Consider the following 14317-nt stretch of genomic DNA (forward strand, 5'->3'; position numbering starts at 1 on the left):
TGCTGGTCATGTACGATCCTCAACGTAAATGGTGTTAGTAGCTTCAGGAAAGTTAGCAATACCTGATATGAACAAAATTAGCATAGGAAGGTGCGTTAAATAACAAATCGGAATCATTACTGAGTGTGCACCTTCGACCATAGATACTAATAGACTGGGCAAGCAGTGCAGCGGCTATACATCCGGCGTGGCTGCAACATAGAATCACGTGACTGTTGGCAGAACGCCAGCGGGAGTTCAAGGCAGCATTCTGATTCCTGATTTCACTTCCCGTATTTCTCAGTGGATTTCCTGCTAACTTCACCAAATTAAATGTAGCTTATGTAAACACAGCTAGAAGTGATAAATTATTGCGTAACCACTGTAAAAATTTAGTTTTACAGCCATTACTTCACAATGAACTTTGTAAACTGCTGAAACACTTTCGATGTTCGGCAATATATTCGCCGCAAATATTTCAGTGTTACCAATTATGAGATGCATTCTCTACTAACAATACGCGTTATGCACTGCATAAAATGTAAATATTGCGTGTGTGTGTTTTAGTGCCTTGGTTGTAGAAAGTGTTATAGACTTCATAAAACGGCATAAACAACGAAACCTGTAACGTAAACACACGTGTTCACATCGAATGTAACGAACTCAATTGTGTCGTTCACCCACAAAACGTAAAGCAGTTTCATTTGAAAGCTCTTTTTTGGTTTAAACAGTTTGTTTCGTAGATGTATCAAATAAGATAGCTACAAAATCAGTACCTACTTACATGAATACTTGTTCCACAGATCATGAATACAATACTTCACAATGATGTGTCAGTTTAATGAAAGGTAGACCTATCATTACATGACAATTCCTCCAGTCACTTATTTATACCTAAAAAATCGTCTACTGAGTAGGAGCTGTCATTCATAGATTCTTTTAGTTTGATTTTAAATGCTGGTTGGCTATCTGTCAGGCATTTAATGCTTTTTGGTAAATGACCAAAGATTTTTGTAGCAGCATATTATTTATCCCATACATTATAGCTTATTATCTGGAAACTAACATAGGCCATACAACTACCTTTTTGCAAACGGTATTCAGTATTTGTTTCTGATATTCGTATGTTTTGTAACTGGGAAGTACAAAATAAAACTAAACCTTGATGAGAAATCAAACCCCTAACTTGTTTTTACAAATTGTTCTTTAAAATAATACCAGCATAATTCACCCCTTTTTGTACCAAAGTCAGATTTAATCCAGGATACTAAAAATCATCCTTTCTTCTTATGTAGTAGCAATGCACATTGCCATTGCTTTTGGAGTGGGAAGGGTTATTGGTAATAAATATCTCACTCTCTCACACACACACAATATATATATATATATATATATATACACACACTCCTGGAAATTGAAATAAGAACACCGTGAATTCATTGTCCCAGGAAAGGGAAACTTTATTGACACATTCCTGGGGTCAGATACATCACACGATCACACTGACAGAACCACAGGCACATAGACACGGGCAACAGAGCATGCACAATGTCGGCACTAGTACAGTGTATATCCACCTTTCGCAGCAATGTAGGCTGCTATTCTCCCATGGAGACGATCGTAGAGATGCTGGATGTAGTCCTGTGGAACGGCTTGCCATGCCATTTCCACCTGGCACCTCAGTTGGACCAGCGTTCGTGCTGGACGTGCAGACCGCGTGAGACGACGCTTCATCCAGTCCCAAACATGCTCAATGGGGGACTGATCCGGAGATCTTGCTGGCCAGGGTAGTTGACTTACACCTTCTAGAGCACTTTGGGTGGCACGGGATACATGCGGACGTGCATTGTCCTGTTGGAACAGCACGTTCCCTTGCCGGTCTAGGAATGGTAGTACGATGGGTTCGATGACGGTTTGGATGTACCGTGCACTATTCAGTGTCCCCTCGACGATCACCAGTGGTGTACGGCCAGTGTAGGAGATCGCTCCCCACACCATGATGCCGGGTGTTGGCCCTTTGTGCCTCGGTCGTATGCAGTCCTGATTGTGGCGCTCACCTGCACGGCGCCAAACGCGCATACGACCATCATTGGCACCAAGGCAGAAGCGACTCTCATCGCTGAAGACGACACGTCTCCATTCGTCCCTCCATTCACGACTGTCGCGACACCACTGGAGGCGGGCTGCACGATGTTGGGGCGTGAGCGGAAGACGGCCTAACGGTGTGCGGGACCGTAGCCCAGCTTCATGGAGACGGTTGCGAATGGTCCTCGCCGATACCCCAGGAGCAACAGTGTCCCTAATTTGCTGGGAAGTGGCGGTGCGGTCCCCTACGGCACTGCGTAGGATCCTACGGTCTTGGCGTGCATCCGTGCGTCGCTGCGGTCCGGTCCCAGGTCGACGGGCACGTGCACCTTCCGCCGACCACTGGCGACAACATCGATGTACTGTGGAGACCTCACGCCCCACGTGTTGAGCAATTCGGCAGTACGTCCACCCGGCCTCTCGCATGCCCACTATACGCCCTCGCTCAAAGTCCGTCAACTGCACATACGGTTCACGTCCACGCTGTCGCGGCATGCTACCAGTGTTAAAGACTGCGATGGAGCTCCGTATGCCACGGCAAACTGGCTGACACTGACGGCGGCGGCGCACAAATGCTGCGCAGCTAGCGCCATTCGACGGCCAACACCGCGGTTCCTGGTGTGTCCGCTGTGCCGTGCGTGTGATCATTGCTTGTACAGCCCTCTCGCAGTGTCCGGAGCAAGTATGGTGGGTCTGACACACCGGTGTCAATGTGTTCTTTTTTCCATTTCCAGGAGTGTATATATATATATATATATATATATATATATATATATATATATATGTGTGTGTGTGTGTGTGTGTGTGTGTGTGTGTGTGTGTGTATGTGCGGATGGATATGTGTGTGTGTGTGTGTGTGTGTGTGTGTGTGTGTGTGTGTGTGTGTGTGCGAGTGTATACCTGTCCTTTTTCCCCCCCTAAGGTAAGTCTTTCCGCTCACGGGATTGGAATGACTCCTTACCCTCTCCCTTAAAACCCACATCCTTTCGTCTTTTCCTCTATTTCCCTCTTTCGTGACGAAGCAACCGTTGGTTGCGAAAGCTTGAATTTTGTGTGTATGTTTGTGTGTCTATCGACATACCAGCGCTTTCGTCTGGTAAGTCACATCATCTTTCTTTATATATATTCTTCAAAGTGCTTCGAACAGATGCGTGTGTGCGCAGTAGGCTTGAAATCTTTTCGTTTCACTGCCTGTATCCACATCTGCCTGCGCCCTTCATCCTTTGGAAACCAATACGAAAGAGAAAAAGCAGCTTTGTAGCTTACCGTTTCAAGAAATATATACGATTGCAAACACACACAGCACTTGAAACCGCCAATTTACGTAACTGTGGCGTTCTGGGTAAGGATATGATACACACAATAGTTTATCAGTATTCAAGAAATGCCGCTAAATTACAGTAATAATACTTACACGTGAAATTTAATGTTACTTCCCTTCACAAAACGCTCGGTACAACCATAAGCACAACAGGATACCACCTTTGTTTTGCCAATAGTCACGTGGTATAGCAGTAGAAATGTTGGTGCCACGAAATATACGTCATGACCAGTCTACCTATATCTATGGTCGAAGGTGTGCACCCTACCATGTAGGAATGGATTGGCGCCAGCAATTATTGCATACAGGAAAACGCTCGAAATTTATTTTGCAAGGGCTTTATTGCCGTTCAACATTTCTCAAGGCAACAATCTGAGATCATCACATTGTCATTGACATGTTGGTCATAAGGCAAGTATATGTTGAGACTTAATTACACAAGTGGCGCATTTTCCGAAGGACACCATCTTTGACGTGTAACTAGTGGCAGAGCGCGAATACAAAATTAGACACTACTGTGGTCGTAAACAGTGTCATTGTTGGTTATCACTCTAGAGATGTGCGATAACCTCTTACGTAAACGGCGAAGATAACGTTTAAAGCCGTCGAACTTATAGTTGCGATGGCGAATCCAGAAATTGTGATTGTAGGTTCTTGTATGATAGATCTTTGCTGGTAATGAGGAAACCTGTTCACATTTTCTTGTACTTAATACTATTCAAGGAATATAGCATATTCATTTCCTTTCTATTTCTTTCATTACAGTTACGTGTCACGCTTACCAAGATCGAGCGAGACACTGGAAGGTTACAAGTTTAAGAAAGGTTTTGGAGGAAAAGGTGCAAATCAGTGTGTATCGGCCGCTAGATTGGGAGCTCGAACAGGACTAGTAGCTCGCGTAAGTATTTGTTTATGAGATAGAGTACAGAGTTGATTCAGGTTTCCTATGTAAATATTTCGTAAATATTCCATAAATATCGAAATGAAAACGGATAATGTGTCTAATACATCGATTTTATGAGTGCGATTAAGATTGAGGCAGCATTAGTCATAAACATAAGTATGATTGTAGATCAAAAATTGATTTCATAGATCAATACCGGTACATGGATTGCACAGAACTTCCAAATAAACGTTACCTATTCTGCAATTTTCGCTAATTTCCCAGCAGTCTATTTTTATTTTGTGGAGTGGATTTCCCTTTGATATTTCACAACCTTTTGGCGTTATATTAACGATTTTCAGTATAGCCTAAGAGCTATATATATATGTATATATATGCACTAGGCCCATTTAGTACAAATGAACTACAGTGAACTGTACTATTGACAACAGTTTAGATTAATCCACTTGTGATCCTCCTTATCAGAGAGGAAAGAAATGCAAAAGACAGAGAAATGTAGGAAAATCAGTGACACATAAGCTTTTATATATGTCTATGCAAATTGTGAGAGGTCTTAGGAAGTAATAGACAGCAGTATTTAACTTGAGCTGCAAATGCAATTCTACCAAGAACTTTTAAGTAAAGTTATAATCAGCAAGTAGGTAACTTAAAATTCGTTACCTTAGGTTTTCATTACTCTGACTTTTGTCACGTGATAGATTACCTAAATTCAGCAGTGCCCATGAAAAGAAAAATCTGTTCTGCAGAAACAACATCTGAATATCTCAAACATTACCAGCTTTAAATACAAACTAGCAGAGGAGAAGTGGGATTCTGTATACCAGGTGAAGAGTGTGAAAAATAAAATGAGTTCTGTTCAATCCCATTGTGACTTACTGGCTAGTATTGCCTTGTCAGAGAAATCCGGAAGATAGTAAAACATGAATGCACAAATATTCAGCATTAGACAATATTTCTATTTATTTATGTATTCATTCATCTGTAGACAAATTTATTTCTATGGATGTCATAATTATACTCATGTACACTGATCAGCGAGAAAATTATGACCACCTACTTAGTAGCAGATATGTCCACCTTTGGCACAGATAACAGCAGTGATGCCTCATGGCATGGAAGCAGTGAGGCCTTGGTGGGTCACTGGAGGGAGTTGGCACACACAAAAGTCACCTAATTCCCATAAATTATGGGCAGAAGGCCAATGAGCTCTGATGTTACGTTCAATCACGGACCAAATTTGTTCAATCACGTTCAGGCCTGATGAGTTGGGGGGACATTACATCAACTGGAACTCACAATTGTGTTCCTTGAACCACTCCGTCACACTCTTGGCCTTGTGACTGGCACATTATCTAGTTGAGAAAGGCACTGCCATCAGGAAACATGATAATCATGTAGGGATGTAAGTAGTCTGCAACCAGTGTAAGATACTCCTTGGCTGTCATGGTGCCTTGCATGAGCTCCACTGAACCAATGGATGCCTACGTGAATGTTTCCCAGAGCATAATGGAATTGCCGCCAGCTTGTTTCCATCCCACAGCATAGATGTTCCTGTGATAGACGACGGATTCGCACCCTCTCATTGGTATGTTGAAGACGTTATTGGGATTTATCAGACCATGCAGTGTTCTGCCACTGCACCAATGTCTTTGCCGATGGTCACCTAACCATTTCAGCTGTAGTTGCCAATGTTGTGGTGTTAAAAATGGTTCAAATGGCTCTGAGCACTATGGGACTCAACTGCTGAGGTCATTAGTCCCCTAGAACTTAGAACTAGTTAAACCTAACTAACCTAAGGACATCACAAACATCCATGCCCGAGGCAGGATTCGAACCTGCGACCGTAGTGGTCTTGCGTCTTCACCAGGTGACATTGCTATTGTCTGTTTGGGTTTATAATTGTAGTAGGTCGGTGTCATAATGTTCTTGCTGCTGAGTGTTTATGCATTTAAGTTATAATAGAGGTGTGTAAGATAATGGAAAAAGCAGGCTATACATAAGAAATTAGTAATAAAAATATATGTATACACAATGCATCACTCTGTTACATAAAGCAGAAGAGAAATTTATCATAAGGCTACCCCATGGTTTTGTATTGCGTGGTGTAAATTACAAACTACAATATATCATGTTGCTTATGAGCATATTCCATTCTCTTTGTCTACTTTGTAATTTGTCAACCAACTTTTTTTAAAGATATGTTTTATATTCATTGAGTTCCTTTATGTTTTCAATCTCTTTTGGCAGTTTATGTATCGTGACTCCTTGGTAACACATAGTGGTTTGGATCTTTGCTCTGTTCATTCAGACCAGCTACAAACAATCACTGTATCTGGGTTGACGATATAAAAAAACTGCAGTTTGGAATATGTATTCACTTGGAACTGTCAGAATACCCCCTTTTTTTAATAGCCTAATGCAATGGGCTCTTTTATGACTCGTGCTCATTATTCTGATGGCTCATTTTTGCACTTTGGACACATTTTCCTCATTCTGAGCATTTGCACCGCAGAATATTATGCCATAACTGATGTTAGAATGTATGTGTGCATAGTATGTTGCTTTTAGGTGTAAGTTATTACACATTGTGAGTAGTGTTCGTAAGGCATAGCATGCTGTGCTAATTCTTTTTCCAAGTACCCTGTTATGTTCATCTCATTCTAATTGTTGATGAACATACATACTTAAATATTTTGTGCAAGCTACACACTGTATAATTTCATTATGTATTTTAAGTTTTGTTATGTTAGGTTTTTATTTATGTATAAGTTCATGTTGTTAATCTTTTTTTACATTAAGAGTTACTTAATTGTTATTTGACATGTTGCAAACTGCCGTAAGTGCCGTTTCAGCTTTTACTTTTAACATTTCTGGTGTCCTATCTGTGATTATGATGTTGCTGTCATCAGCAAATAGCACAGGTTTTGCCTGAGTGACCCATAGCAGAAAGTCATTAATGTAAATGAGAACAGTAAGGGCCTAACGTGCTCCCTTGAGGAACTTTATGTTCAAATTATTCTGGGTCTGAAAGATGCTTCACCATATAAGTAGAGCCATTTGAAATTTGGGATATCTGTACACCATTTCTTCAGGGTAAGACCTAAAGCATTTATTTCCTCCTCCTCCCCCCCCCCCCCTTTCAGTATTCCTAGTGTTTCAATTTTACCTAAAAGTATTTCATGATCGGCTGTGTCAAATGCTTTACTGAGGTCTAGGGCTTCTGAAATTACTTTTGTAAATTTTGTTATAGCAGCTTCTTTTTCCATTCCAGATCTGAAACCAAACTGTTCTTTGTGCAAAAGTTTGTTTATTTAAATAATCCATAAGTGTTTTTTACATAATAGTTTGTTATTTTTGAAAAGGAAGGCAGTAATGACACTGGTTTGTAATTTTCTATAATTCTCCATATTTACTGTGTCACCTTTTTATGTATGGCAAGAACTTTTGCCTGTTTTAGATAATCCAGGAAGCAACCTGATGAGAACGACTCATTTATAAACATGTTAGGGGTACTTTTATGCTGTTAATGCAGTATTTTAGTAGACACATTGGGACTTCGTCTAGACCTATGGACCTTAAATGTATGTGCAATCCTACTGATTTCCTCCCCAGTGGTGGTTAGCAGCAGCTTTGTATGAGGTACATTATTATTTGTAGCTGTACGTTCTATTTTTGGAAGCTTTTTTGCAGTTTGGTTGCTGTGTTACTAAATTAGTTGTTTACAAGGTTATGCAGGTCTTTAGTTATCTGTTAAACTATCTGTATTTCTAATTTTTTTATTCATCTGCTTTGGCTTTGCATTGCTAGTAGTGTAAATAAACTTGCTTTTATTGTTTTAGTTCTGTATGGTCTTATCATTTTGGATTCTTTTTGCTCCCTGCAACAGTTTTCTGTATGTTCTATTGTATCTGAGAAAGAACTTCAAGATGGCTGGGTCACTCTTATTTTCTTAAATAATAGAACTGAGATATTTGAGAGATCCAGTGGATTTTCTGATACTTCTTGTTACCCAGTTCCTTCTACTAGACTCCCTAACAGAATGTACAATCTTAGGAAATTTCTTCTCAAATTTTAATCTGAATATGTTCATGAATTTGTTAAATTTTTCATTTACCTGTGGTCCTGAATATACTTCTGACCATGTCTGCCTGGTCATCCGCATTGCAAATTTGCACCTCATTTATTTTGAAAATGCCCTTCTGTAGCTAAGCACATTTGTTTGTTTCTTTGTGGGTATTTTGAGTTCTGCAATTTGACCAAAATGGTCTGTTACCGCAGGGGTTTTGACAGCTACCTACAACATTTAGGTTGATGGCTGCTAGAATATGGTCAGTAATGGAGTATGAGTGATTCATTGTTCATGTGGCATTTGTTACCTGTTGTGAGTTATCATAACTGTTCAGGACATTCAAGAATCTGTTGCTGACTTCTTACGCTTTCATCATATCGATATTTAAATGTCCACAAATAACAATATGTCCTTTAGGATTATGTACCTTAACTAGCACTTGTGTTAGGTTTTGACATCACCTTTAGAAGACCTATATAAGCACAGTATAAACATTTTTTAGTGTATTTTGTTCTTGTAACTCTATTTCTGAGAGCTCAAAATGCTTTTCTTCACTCAAAGAAATCATGTCACTTATAACTACGAATTGGAGGTCTCTTTTAACATAAATGCACAAGTTTCCATCCCTCTTTAATGTTCTGCTATAGTAACAAGATAATTCATACGAAGGTGAAACTACATTCTCAAGCTTAGTTCCTTTACACCAGTGTTCAGTAATGCAGACTACCAAGCTGTCTGTGGCTTCCCAGTTAAATTTCTAATTGTTGCATTTCGTCTCTTATTGATTGGACCCTCCGGTGAAATACAGTTAAATAATTAAAGTTACTTATTTTGGGCATTCCCTCTTCTTTTCTTCTATTAAAAAAATCCTTTTACTCACACTGCCAAGGGTTGCCACAGATCCTAGACTTCAGGGAATTACAAATACATGAGGGAAATTTGGAAAAAAAACTGGAAAGATCTAATTCCCCCCCCCTACCCCCCCCCTACCCCCCCCCCCCCCGCCCTACACCCCCTACCCCCCCCCCCCCCCCCGCCCTACACCCCCCCCCCTACTCCCTACCCCGCCCCCCCCTCCTCAATAGATGAAATGGTTTGTTTACTGTGGTGTCGTGCATCATCGCTTGCTTGTGCAGCTGAATATGTGTGCCGCTTCCCTACTCCCTCATTACTACTGCTTCTCCCGTTCCCACTGGTCGCCTCAGCTTGCAGTCAGTGCTGCCATCACTTCTTGTCAGTAGCCTAGCAGCTGCCGACATGAATCATGAGGAGTGGTTTGTTTGGATCTGATTCTCGTAGCAGGTAGATGCAGTGGCCTTAGACAGTGGTCATGTGTGCATGAGTTGTGTCTGATTGTGTGAATGTGTGTGTGCTCTCATTTTCTGACAAAAGTTATGGCTGAAAATTGAGTTGTGAGAGGATGATTGTCTTTTCTATGGTGAGTTGCTACTTATCCACATGATTGATTCTCAGAGTATTTGAACAAGTTATCTGTTGCATGGCTTGATCACCATGGTCTCATTTCATCAATGTGCTTTCTGTGGCTCGTGAATAGCTTAAAATTCGTTACCTTAGGTTTTCATTACTCTGACTTTTGTCACGTGATAGATTACCTAAATTCAGCAGTGCCCATGAAAAGAAAAATCTGTTCTGCAGAAACAACATCTGAATATCTCAAACATTACCAGCTTTAAATACAAACTAGCAGAGGAGAAGTGGGATTCTGTATACCAGGTGAAGAGTGTGAAAAATAAAATGAGTTCTGTTCAATCCCATTGTGACTTACTGGCTAGTATTGCCTTGTCAGAGAAATCCGGAAGATAGTAAAACATGAATGCACAAATATTCAGCATTAGACAATATTTCTATTTATTTATGTATTCATTCATCTGTAGACAAATTTATTTCTATGGATGTCATAATTATACTCATGTACACTGATCAGCGAGAAAATTATGACCACCTACTTAGTAGCAGATATGTCCACCTTTGGCACAGATAACAGCAGTGATGCCTCATGGCATGGAAGCAGTGAGGCCTTGGTGGGTCACTGGAGGGAGTTGGCACACACAAAAGTCACCTAATTCCCATAAATTATGGGCAGAAGGCCAATGAGCTCTGATGTTACGTTCAATCACGGACCAAATTTGTTCAATCACGTTCAGGCCTGATGAGTTGGGGGGACATTACATCAACTGGAACTCACAATTGTGTTCCTTGAACCACTCCGTCACACTCTTGGCCTTGTGACTGGCACATTATCTAGTTGAGAAAGGCACTGCCATCAGGAAACATGATAATCATGTAGGGATGTAAGTAGTCTGCAACCAGTGTAAGATACTCCTTGGCTGTCATGGTGCCTTGCATGAGCTCCACTGAACCAATGGATGCCTACGTGAATGTTTCCCAGAGCATAATGGAATTGCCGCCAGCTTGTTTCCATCCCACAGCATAGATGTTCCTGTGATAGACGACGGATTCGCACCCTCTCATTGGTATGTTGAAGACGTTATTGGGATTTATCAGACCATGCAGTGTTCTGCCACTGCACCAATGTCTTTGCCGATGGTCACCTAACCATTTCAGCTGTAGTTGCCAATGTTGTGGTGTTAAAAATGGTTCAAATGGCTCTGAGCACTATGGGACTCAACTGCTGAGGTCATTAGTCCCCTAGAACTTAGAACTAGTTAAACCTAACTAACCTAAGGACATCACAAACATCCATGCCCGAGGCAGGATTCGAACCTGCGACCGTAGTGGTCTTGCGTCTTCACCAGGTGACATTGCTATTGTCTGTTTGGGTTTATAATTGTAGTAGGTCGGTGTCATAATGTTCTTGCTGCTGAGTGTTTATGCATTTAAGTTATAATAGAGGTGTGTAAGATAATGGAAAAAGCAGGCTATACATAAGAAATTAGTAATAAAAATATATGTATACACAATGCATCACTCTGTTACATAAAGCAGAAGAGAAATTTATCATAAGGCTACCCCATGGTTTTGTATTGCGTGGTGTAAATTACAAACTACAATATATCATGTTGCTTATGAGCATATTCCATTCTCTTTGTCTACTTTGTAATTTGTCAACCAACTTTTTTTAAAGATATGTTTTATATTCATTGAGTTCCTTTATGTTTTCAATCTCTTTTGGCAGTTTATGTATCGTGACTCCTTGGTAACACATAGTGGTTTGGATCTTTGCTCTGTTCATTCAGACCAGCTACAAACAATCACTGTATCTGGGTTGACGATATAAAAAAACTGCAGTTTGGAATATGTATTCACTTGGAACTGTCAGAATACCCCCTTTTTTTAATAGCCTAATGCAATGGGCTCTTTTATGACTCGTGCTCATTATTCTGATGGCTCATTTTTGCACTTTGGACACATTTTCCTCATTCTGAGCATTTGCACCGCAGAATATTATGCCATAACTGATGTTAGAATGTATGTGTGCATAGTATGTTGCTTTTAGGTGTAAGTTATTACACATTGTGAGTAGTGTTCGTAAGGCATAGCATGCTGTGCTAATTCTTTTTCCAAGTACCCTGTTATGTTCATCTCATTCTAATTGTTGATGAACATACATACTTAAATATTTTGTGCAAGCTACACACTGTATAATTTCATTATGTATTTTAAGTTTTGTTATGTTAGGTTTTTATTTACGTATAAGTTCATGTTGTTAATCTTTTTTTACATTAAGAGTTACTTAATTGTTATTTGACATGTTGCAAACTGCCGTAAGTGCCGTTTCAGCTTTTACTTTTAACATTTCTGGTGTCCTATCTGTGATTATGATGTTGCTGTCATCAGCAAATAGCACAGGTTTTGCCTGAGTGACCCATAGCAGAAAGTCATTAATGTAAATGAGAACAGTAAGGGCCTAATGTGCTCCCTTGAGGAACTTTATGTTCAAATTATTCTGGGTCTGAAAGATGCTTCACCATATAAGTAGAGCCATTTGAAATTTGGGATATCTGTACACCATTTCTTCAGGGTAAGACCTAAAGCATTTATTTCCTCCTCCTCCCCCCCCCCCCTTTCAGTATTCCTAGTGTTTCAATTTTACCTAAAAGTATTTCATGATCGGCTGTGTCAAATGCTTTACTGAGGTCTAGGGCTTCTGAAATTACTTTTGTAAATTTTGTTATAGCAGCTTCTTTTTCCATTCCAGATCTGAAACCAAACTGTTCTTTGTGCAAAAGTTTGTTTATTTAAATAATCCATAAGTGTTTTTTACATAATAGTTTGTTATTTTTGAAAAGGAAGGCAGTAATGACACTGGTTTGTAATTTTCTATAATTCTCCATATTTACTGTGTCACCTTTTTATGTATGGCAAGAACTTTTGCCTGTTTTAGATAATCCAGGAAGCAACCTGATGAGAACGACTCATTTATAAACATGTTAGGGGTACTTTTATGCTGTTAATGCAGTATTTTAGTAGACACATTGGGACTTCGTCTAGACCTATGGACCTTAAATGTATGTGCAATCCTATTGATTTCCTCCCCAGTGGTGGTTAGCAGCAGCTTTGTATGAGGTACATTATTATTTGTAGCTGTACGTTCTATTTTTGGAAGCTTTTTTGCAGTTTGGTTGCTGTGTTACTAAATTAGTTGTTTACAAGGTTATGCAGGTCTTTAGTTATCTGTTAAACTATCTGTATTTCTAATTTTTTTATTCATCTGCTTTGGCTTTGCATTGCTAGTAGTGTAAATAAACTTGCTTTTATTGTTTTAGTTCTGTATGGTCTTATCATTTTGGATTCTTTTTGCTCCCTGCAACAGTTTTCTGTATGTTCTATTGTATCTGAGAAAGAACTTCAAGATGGCTGGGTCACTCTTATTTTCTTAAATAATAGAACTGAGATATTTGAGAGATCCAGTGGATTTTCTGATACTTCTTGTTACCCAGTTCCTTCTACTAGACTCCCTAACAGAATGTACAATCTTAGGAAATTTCTTCTCAAATTTTAATCTGAATATGTTCATGAATTTGTTAAATTTTTCATTTACCTGTGGTCCTGAATATACTTCTGACCATGTCTGCCTGGTCATCCGCATTGCAAATTTGCACCTCATTTATTTTGAAAATGCCCTTCTGTAGCTAAGCACATTTGTTTGTTTCTTTGTGGGTATTTTGAGTTCTGCAATTTGACCAAAATGGTCTGTTACCGCAGGGGTTTTGACAGCTACCTACAACATTTAGGTTGATGGCTGCTAGAATATGGTCAGTAATGGAGTATGAGTGATTCATTGTTCATGTGGCATTTGTTACCTGTTGTGAGTTATCATAACTGTTCAGGACATTCAAGAATCTGTTGCTGACTTCTTACGCTTTCATCATATCGATATTTAAATGTCCACAAATAACAATATGTCCTTTAGGATTATGTACCTTAACTAGCACTTGTGTTAGGTTTTGACATCACCTTTAGAAGACCTATATAAGCACAGTATAAACATTTTTTAGTGTATTTTGTTCTTGTAACTCTATTTCTGAGAGCTCAAAATGCTTTTCTTCACTCAAAGAAATCATGTCACTTATAACTACGAATTGGAGGTCTCTTTTAACATAAATGCACAAGTTTCCATCCCTCTTTAATGTTCTGCTATAGTAACAAGATAATTCATACGAAGGTGAAACTACATTCTCAAGCTTAGTTCCTTTACACCAGTGTTCAGTAATGCAGACTACCAAGCTGTCTGTGGCTTCCCAGTTAAATTTCTAATTGTTGCATTTCGTCTCTTATTGATTGGACCCTCCGGTGAAATACAGTTAAATAATTAAAGTTACTTATTTTGGGCATTCCCTCTTCTTTTCTTCTATTAAAAAAATCCTTTTACTCACACTGCCAAGGGTTGCCACAGATCCTAGACTTCTGGGAATTACAAATACATGAGGGAAATTTGGAAAAAAAACTGGAAAGATCTAATTCCCCCCCCCCCTAC

At 39.5% G+C, this 14317-nt stretch overlaps 1 protein-coding gene across 1 annotated transcript in view; it reads left to right on the plus strand.

The window, feature by feature from the left end:
• Positions 1 to 3848: 3848 nt before the first annotated feature.
• The window catches only part of LOC124612934 (ribokinase-like), a 66185-nt gene continuing 55716 nt past the window's right edge, over positions 3849 to 14317 (plus strand). The window contains exons 1-2 of the mRNA XM_047141432.1: positions 3849 to 4060; positions 4151 to 4283. Coding sequence (XP_046997388.1) covers positions 4008 to 4060; positions 4151 to 4283 — 186 coding nt within the window. The 5' untranslated portion in view covers positions 3849 to 4007. The remainder of the gene's footprint in view (positions 4061 to 4150; positions 4284 to 14317) is intronic.

Source organism: Schistocerca americana, chromosome 4 (assembly GCF_021461395.2).
Source record: "Schistocerca americana isolate TAMUIC-IGC-003095 chromosome 4, iqSchAmer2.1, whole genome shotgun sequence".
Classification (NCBI taxonomy): Eukaryota; Metazoa; Arthropoda; class Insecta; order Orthoptera; family Acrididae; genus Schistocerca; species Schistocerca americana.